We start from the raw sequence: 8,614 nt of genomic DNA on the forward strand, positions 1-8,614 counted from the left end.
CCATTTCTTCTCAGGTGGAGGTGAGATGTCTGCAGAGGAGAAGGAAGTGTCACCATGACAAGCAGCAGCTCTCTTCTTCTTCTTCTTCTTCCCCTGCAGCTCAGTTAAAGGGTTAGGGTCCTCCAACAGGTCCAGTGAGCTTTAGGGCCCTGCAAAGACTTTCTGGACCGATGAAGATCACTATTCATTGACAGAGTCTAAACCTGAAGCAGAGGAGAAAGTCTTTTCTGGACAAAACCAAAACCTCTGTAGATGCTCAAAGCTGAGATCTTTAGCAGGTTTCTGCAGGGGAGGTACAACATGGCCATGATACAGGTGGATCTTGAGTGGGTAAATCTGCCGTGGAGGATCTGGATCAGACTTTCTAGACTGTTAAACGTCTGGATCACAGTTTCTGTAGAGTGTTGAATGTCAAAAGTACACATGGTTTATTATTACACTCTAAATGCTGCATCATAAATATCAATACTAGAGGTGGATGGTTTGGAGGAAAACCCTTTAGACTCTTAAATCCTGTATCTGGGGCAGGTTTTTGGACTTTGGAAGCTACTGAAGCAGGTGTTAAAGGTTTTAAAGGGTTTTCTGTCATGGAGGCTAAAACCTTGGGTAGGAATTTGTCATCTTGAAGCTAAGGTCTAGTTCAGCTAACAGACTGCTGTGGAAACCTGGGGAGTTGTTAAACTCTAGAAATCTCCGAAAATGCAATGTGTTCAAGACCAAAAAACCTAGTGCAGGTTGGTTTGATACAGGGAAGATCTGGGAAGTTCAACAGTTTTCTGGGCTCCTAAAGCAGCACTGTAGGAAGTTGTTGGACAGGAAGTGTCAGTCAATAGTCAAATAAAAGCACAAACTGAAATAGGGCTGAGATCCTTTCTCCTTTCTCCATCATTAGAGGAGGAGTCTGGATATTCACAGGGTTTCTTTGTGATGGCTGGGCACAGGACATTGGCATTGGTACAACAAAGCTAGAAAAATAGAACGTGGCCCCAGAGGAGCCTTTTGGTTTGAGGTAGGGTAGCTTGACCAGCAGCAGGAGGCTAATGGTTCCCTGTAGCTCAGGCATTTGGCGTCGAGTCCGAGGTAGCTCTCTTTGGAGGTAGAGTTTGGTGGACGAGGTGGGATTGGGGTGGGAGGGACAACCAGCTGGTAGGCATTTTTCCCTACGCAAACTTGGAGACAAACAACCATTAAAAAGCTAAAGCAGTGCAGAGGAGAGTTAACATCCTCTACAGTCACCTGCTGACCAGAGAAATAATAAGTCCCTTTGGCTGTGGCCCTTAGAGGACCGTCTAACAATAGGTGAACCACCTGCTCAGGTGGGAGCACAGTGATCCAACGCTGGATCCTCTGAGGCCCGGTCTCTGGTCAGACCGGTGGAAGGCCTCATCGTCTCAAGAAATTTGGCACCGACAGTGACAAATTCAAAATGACCACTAACTGAAAAAGAGATTTTGGTTTCAACAGGATGCATCAGAACGGTATGTCAGCATCTGATACCACACAGGAACAACGGGACTCAAGTGACCTACATTTGTCTCAAAGGTCGAAAGCAGGTGGTTATCTGAACGGTGGTGCCATGAAGGTTTCTGAGACGGTGTGCAGTTTTTGGTCCCCTGTGGTATCAGATGCTCTCTGGATGCTCCTGAGACAAAAATCTCTTATAAACTCTAATCTTAGTCATTCCTAAAGGCTGCTGTGGCTGTAAGGCAATAAGGAGGAGAGGAGGCTGGAGTCCAGGAGGAGGAGGAGGAGGAAGAAGGAAGAAGACAAGGAAGGTAGTTGTAGCTATGGTGTTTTATCTAGTGCCTGTGCCAGGCTGGACAGGTAGAGTCGGTTCAACCATGACCATCACTGGGGCAGGGGTGGAGTCACATCGCTGTGGGTGGATCAGACAGAAACACTGATAAATAATTTATAACGGTGGGCCTCCGTTGTAAAATGTATATTGTAGAAACACTGATCACATGACTTTACACCTGTGTAAACATCTGAAATGAGCAGCAGCTTATTAACACGTGTTTACTGGAGGAAGCAGATGAAGAGGAGACAGAGGAGTTATGAAGGAGCTGTAGTCATGGTAACTGTGTGATGCCATGGGCACCAGGACTAGTGGAATCAACTTCTGGGTCATAATGGATGAAGGGATGTGAAGAATCACCCATGTCACTTTAACCTTCTTTACAATTAATGCTGCAGTGTGTGCCCCTGTATGTCCGGGTTTGTGATGACCACTTTTACAGATTGAGGGCATGAAGTGAGGGCATTTTATCTGGTCATAACAAACAGGTCTTAGAATTAAGGTGTGTGTGTGTGTTACCTGGCTGAGTTCGATGGTCTCAGGTGTGTAACCTTTAGGACACCTAACACCATTAAGGGTGGGCGGAGCCTCCCAGCTTTCCACCTTCCTGCAGAACAAACTGAACAGACAACAGGTTGATGATGATGATGAAGGTCTCACCTGTTTCACAGCAGGATGAAGAGCAAGCAGCAAAAGATGATGATGGTGAGGATAATGATGAAGGTTGTCATAATGATGATGATGAATATGGTCTCACCTGCACCTGTTTCACAGTAGGATGAAGAGCAGGCAGCAAAGAATGATGATGGTGAGGATAATGATGAAGGCTGTCATAATGATGATGATGAATATGGTCTCACCTGCACCCGTTTCACAGTAGGATGAAGAGCAGGCAGCAAAGAATGATGATGGTGAGGATAATGATGAAGGCTGTCATAATGATGATGATGAATGATAATGGTGAGGATAATGATGAAGGTTCTCATAATGATGATGATGCTCTCACCTGCGTCTGTATCCCAGCAGGATGAAGAGCAGGCAACAGAGGATACAGGCGAGGCCACTGTGGAGGACAACGAGCAGCATCGACCCTTCAGACTGGTCACAGTTACAGCTCGGCCCAGCTGAGGGACACAAAACCATTAAATCAAAGGCCAAAGGTCAGAGGCCAGAGGTCAAAGGTCAGAGGTCTTACTTGCTGCAGTGTTTTGTCCCTCAGTCAGAGACACAAGGCGGCGGTTGGATGGACTGTCTCCGTTTCCGTTAAACGCCACCAGCTGGATCTCATACACGGCCGCCGGCTCTGCAGGAGGAGACACAAACACATCTGTTATACTTTTATTTATATGTTATACGTTTATCATATATCATTTATTATCTGTTTGTACAGCAGCCTCCACCTCTGCAGTCCACAGGAAGAGCTGGTGACTGATAAATTAATCAAAATTTTTACTGATGACACACAGTATTAGGATTTCCTGTGGACAAAACCTGAAATGTCTTTCAACAGGACGATGTCAGACTCAGCAGTCAGCCAGTAAAATCTGCTGCATCTCGACAGGGTGGGGATGTACCTCACAGACTAGAACCAGAAAAAACTGACCCAGGTGGGAGATGGTGTGGGTGTTGATGTGTCCTGGGAAGGTGTCCTGCCCCTGGATGTCTGGGTTTGTAACCCCGCGGTACTCCAGTTTGAAGCCCTCCAGCTGCCCCGGCTTACTGGGCAGCTCCCAGTATACCTGCATGGTAGTCTGGTTCAGGACTTTAGTGAAGAAACTGGGAGAACTGGGAACTGTGGGATGGACAGATGGTGGAAAGATGGTAGAGAAATATTTAAGAAATATGTCACAAAAGCTTTTTATTTAGAATCCGTTGGTATGATTTTGACACAAACGCCTTTTCACCTTTGATTTTCAACCAGTGTAAACGTAAATGTTTGTTTTACACCCGTCTGTGTCAAGGACCTAAAAATGTGTGTGTGTTAAATGTGGACAGGTGAGTTTTTGTCTTTTTAACATTTTTTCAGTTTTGATTTTCAGCCTCGTCTTTTCCAGTGACTGGAAACTGTCCTTTCACTTTACAACCACATTTAAGTATGAAAACGCCACCTTCTTGACAACCTTACAGCAAATTTAAACTGCTTCTCCCCCACACATGTATTCAGTAACCTGAAAGGTCAAAGTTTAAGGTGTTTTCCAACGAAATCCAAATTTTACAGACGTGTCTTCACGGTTTACTTTTCTAGACAAATGTCTTTTACTGACATTGTCTCTACAACCTGAAAAATGTGTTTTTACTTTTTATTTTGCTCTGTTAATTAAAATGTGGACAGACGACTTTTAAAACCTGAACAAGGTGTCTCAAACTTTCAGCTAAACCTGAGTGAAGTCTTTTCAAATGCGCGGCTGTTCACGGCATGGAGCTGGTGACGTATCTAACAGCAGAAGCACTGTTACTGTACAGTGTGAGAGCATCAGAGAGCACGGACCTCCGCCCAGCGTGGTGGTCGTGATGGTGTCGGACTGCTGGCTGGCCCCCAGAGCGGAATAAGCCTTCAGGTAGATGGAGTAGGTAGTGGCTGCTTCCAGGTTGTTGACCTCATGTCTAAAGGTTGTTTTACCGATAGCCTCCTGCAGCTCTGCGCTGTCTGGCTCTGAAGAGGTCAGAGGTCACAGGTTAGAGCTCTGCAACTAATCATAAACAACCATTTTTATACACTGTGGTGTAGTCTCTGGGTTAATTTGACCCTTACCCCCGAGGCGTCTGATGTGCAGCACATATCCAATGATCTGCTGGCTCACGTGCTCCGGTGGCTCCTGCCAGCTCAGCTGCAGGCTACTGGAGCTGAGGGCCGCAGCCTGGAGGCCCAAGGGGGCCTCAGGTAGCTCGGGCCCCTGGCTGATGGCGAGGCGAGCGCTAGCCTGGTTGGTACCAGCACTGTTCTCAGCGATGCACTGATAGATGGCCTCGTCCTCGGGGGTGATTCGAGTGATGGCCAGCGTCCTGTGGGGGAGCATGGAGAGCAGATAGTTATTTCAGACTGTGAACAACATCATGAAGGAAAATGTGCTCAGGTCCTTACGTGTTCCCGTTAGTGAGCTTGACGTTGCCGCTGGGTGTCAGCAGTTTGCCATTCTTCAGCCAGATAAGGTGCGGTTCAGGCACGCCAGATGCTGTGCAGCTGAAGACTGTGCTGCCCCCTGCTGGTCTGGAGACAGACTGAGGCCACTGCACGAACTCTGGAGGAGCTGCACACAAACACGGGTAGAGAGTCCATGTTTCAAGCATTCATGAAAATAATGGCTTAACTTGGTCATTATTGTTTTACTGTCACTGTGATCAAACATGCCGATATGAAAAACTTACAAGTTGACAAAATAAGATACTAGTAATCAGAAATATTTTAACAAGTTTTTCAATGAAACTGTTAAAAGTCACCAAGTCTCTTATTTATTTTTTTTATTTACTGCATTTTATTTTCTGGCCATCCCTGGTAGACTAGTGGTTAAGGCGCAGCAGCGAGAGCAAATCAGGGTTGCGTCAGGAAGCGCATCCAGCATAAAACACGTTCCAAATGTCAACATGTGAATCGTCAGTGTGACGATTCGCTGTGGCGACCCTTAAACGGGAAAACCCGAAAGTGACTTTCTTACTGCATTTTATTTTCTGATGCTCGTTTCTCAATATACTTCTTCATAACTACTCTCTACCCTTTGCTTGTATTAGGATTTGTTGTTGTACTCTTTGAAGTAGTATTAGTAGTAGTAGACAGTAGCGACTTCTCAGCTATTGATCTGTGACCTGCAGTTCAGTGTGTACTGGCAGCTGCTGCAGAAGCAGCAGCATTAGTAGTAATAGTGTAGTAGTAGCTGTACCATGGTGACAAATGTCACCATTTAAGTTTAGTGATGTGAGTTGTGTTCACGGTGCTGACAGCGGAACAAAATTCAAACTTTATTAGAATAAATCTGCATGTGAAAACTCGTCTGTTTGAACTCCACTTTGACCTCTGACCCCCCCATCCCCCGCCATCAGACAGACAGGTGCTGTCTCGCCTCCACCCGGTCTGTCTCCATGGTAACAGAGACACCACATATACGCATGTCACGTCCTGAAGCCCCAGTTCCAACCCTAAAGAGAGGTCAGAGGTCAAAAGGGGGGAGGCGTGAATAGAAGCCATTTATCAATATAAGAGGAGGGGGTGAGTGTGTTTCATTAACAGGGAAATAAAAGTGATTTGTGCAGAGAGACGACACATGCGCACGCATGCACACAGACAAACTCTGGCTCCTGATTGGCTGAAAACAAACTCTCCATCGCAAACAGCTGATCAGTTCACGCTTTAATCAGTTTTCTGGTTTGTTATTTATCGTGTGAAAATGTTCCGGCAGCAGAGGATGAAGTATTCAGATACCTCATGGCAAGTACGTCGTCGTTGTCATTTCACTGTATGGTTTTGAGTTTCTTCATAGCCTATTAGGTTGTACCGTTTATTTTTATCCTAATTACTTTAATTTAGTTTCGTATTCTATTTATTCTATGTTCATTCTACATTTATTCTAATTTAGTTTCTTAAATGGTATGTGTATTCAGTATTTTAACAGTATTTCGATTTTTCTGTCGAAAAAATGTCCTGTACATATAGTGAATTGACAGTAAAAAATTTTATCTTGATCTTTGATACTGTATGTAATTTTGTATATGCCCTGGAATTAATTTGGGTTTTGTTAACATTCAAGTTTAAGCCAGAGTAGCTCTTCTATTCAGCCACAATGTAAATATTATGATGAAGTTTCAATAATGTCAATAATACACAATTAAATGTGCCAAAGACTGGGAGAGCGTTACGATGGAAGCTCAGTACACGAGTTAAATGATGTTTACCCATTATTTGGCCCCAGAGAGGAGGGTGTCAGGCCATGTCTTCATACATCTTTAGAGCCCAACAATAAGCAAAACCATTTTGCAGACCTAACCTACCATTAACACAAAGCATCCCTGAACCCTATCCTCACCCAAGCAAAGAGCAGATATGTGGCTTGACACATAGCATCAGCATTGTATTTGCTCAGGTTAAGCAGTGGCTGGTCCAGCTGCCTTGTAACAGCAGTCACCTCCGAGAGCCAGGTCCGCTCTGTTGTCCAACCACTGCCACTATTCTACCAGACCTGTCTAACAGAAGAAGACGATTCCAGTGAGTCTGTAGCTGTATTATAACCAAAACAAGTTCTCTGTGGGTGTAGGAGTGAAGGCAAGTCTACAGGGTCATCAGGTCGGTGTCCTCTCACTAACTGGTGTTTCACTGAGTTGGGCCTACGACACTGAAAAGGCTCAACAGTGCGTTCCATTGTCCCAGAACCACCCCCTTCTTTACCTGGACCCACACCCTCAGCGCAACCCTTCATTTACTCAGGCTAACTGCTGCCAAACACTCACTAGCACTAGAAAACATTACAGCTGCTGTTCTGGCCAAACACTTATAATAACTCAAACATTTCAGACAGCTCACCAGACAACTAGCCATATTTCTGCTTCTTTTTATACTGCATCAGAAACCACCCTGTGTTAGTATTCACTCCAACAAACCAGTTCACCTTCTAATAGCATTGTGCAGTTGCCAACTGCAATTAACTAATTATTAAAAATTATTTGATAATATAGAACTGTATAAATAAATAAATATTCAACATTACTCACTAATCATGTGACTGTTTGCAGTAAATTAGGTGGAAATACACCAGTTTCCAGTTGTTAGCACCAGGTTACTCAAGGTTCTGGAAACAATTTAACTGTGGAATAAAGAGCATTTTCTTTAAAATTACTGCAGTCTTTCCTTTTTCATTCCAAATGTTTTATTATTATTCTTTTGTTCAAGACCTGTAGAATAATCATAATTATTTTTATTATACTTATTATCTGTGTGTCTTCTGTCAGGGTGAAGTTTCAGACTGTGACAGACAGAATTTTAGAATCAAGTCCTCATTGTGAAGTGGGACTCTTCACATGCTAATCAATATTCTAATGAGGTCTGCATGGGAAACACACACACGCACAATGAGCCTGTCTGACCTCTGACCTCTGACCTCCCCCAACCCCCTCACCTCCTCTGTCTGAGCTGCAGCAGGAGCGGCCATGAGGCAAAACAAATGCACCTAAAGCATTTACATGGTGTTTACCTTTGTGACCAGGTTTACATGTTGGTGATGACAATGTTTACATTAAATTCTTCTGCATTTTCTCTAAACCACGACTCACTGAGGAAACCAGTGCCCAGTGAATAAACGATTTTCATCAGTGTTTTCACCACAGCTGCGCCCACTTTGTTCCGTCGATCTGAAGCTGGGTGCCTTTCTACCCCCACACCCACCCCCACAGACACACACCCTGATGCGGTTTACACAGGCGTCGGGGGTCAAGAGTCTGATGACAGCAACACAAACTGAACTGAACCTGACGTTGACATTGACACACACTCAAAAACACCAACGGGTGACACTTGTGTGTGTTGAACACTTGACACAAGTTCATCAAACAGTGACTCCTACAGAAAACAACTTCACAAGGTGAAATGATGAAAACTACATGAAACACTGACTGATCACTGAATCTGATCAGCATACTGTATTGATTTCATATTGACTGTGGAATTTGGTGATAAATTCCATAAATACTGCTGAAACAGTGGAACACGAGTTCCATCCATCCATCCATTTTCCTCCGCTTATCCGGGACCGGGTCGCGGGGGCAGCAGTCTAAGCTAAGTCTAAGATGCCCAGACTTCCCTCTCTCCAGACACTTCCTCCAGCTCCTCCTCCG

The 8,614-nt window shown here is 44.6% G+C and overlaps 1 protein-coding gene across 2 annotated transcripts in view; it reads right to left on the minus strand.

Annotated features, from left to right (window-relative positions):
* Positions 1–1,178: 1,178 nt before the first annotated feature.
* LOC109970867 (immunoglobulin superfamily DCC subclass member 3-like) overlaps positions 1,179–8,614 on the minus strand; it is a 16,856-nt gene continuing 9,420 nt past the window's right edge. Inside the window, exons 8-15 of one of the 2 annotated variants that reach the window (XM_020618719.1) lie at positions 4,881–5,046; positions 4,551–4,801; positions 4,287–4,451; positions 3,402–3,590; positions 2,994–3,101; positions 2,805–2,922; positions 2,318–2,417; positions 1,179–1,876 (exon numbers count right to left, since the gene is read on the minus strand). In XM_020618719.1, coding sequence (XP_020474375.1) covers positions 1,796–1,876; positions 2,318–2,417; positions 2,805–2,922; positions 2,994–3,101; positions 3,402–3,590; positions 4,287–4,451; positions 4,551–4,801; positions 4,881–5,046 — 1,178 coding nt within the window. In that variant the 3' untranslated portion in view covers positions 1,179–1,795. Of the gene's footprint in view, positions 1,877–2,317; positions 2,418–2,458; positions 2,562–2,804; positions 2,923–2,993; positions 3,102–3,401; positions 3,591–4,286; positions 4,452–4,550; positions 4,802–4,880; positions 5,047–8,614 lie in introns of both variants that reach the window. The other variant, XR_002276462.1, reaches the window with a different exon arrangement.

This window comes from Monopterus albus, unplaced genomic scaffold (assembly GCF_001952655.1).
Source record: "Monopterus albus unplaced genomic scaffold, M_albus_1.0 scaffold209.1, whole genome shotgun sequence".
Lineage (NCBI taxonomy): Eukaryota > Metazoa > Chordata > Actinopteri > Synbranchiformes > Synbranchidae > Monopterus > Monopterus albus.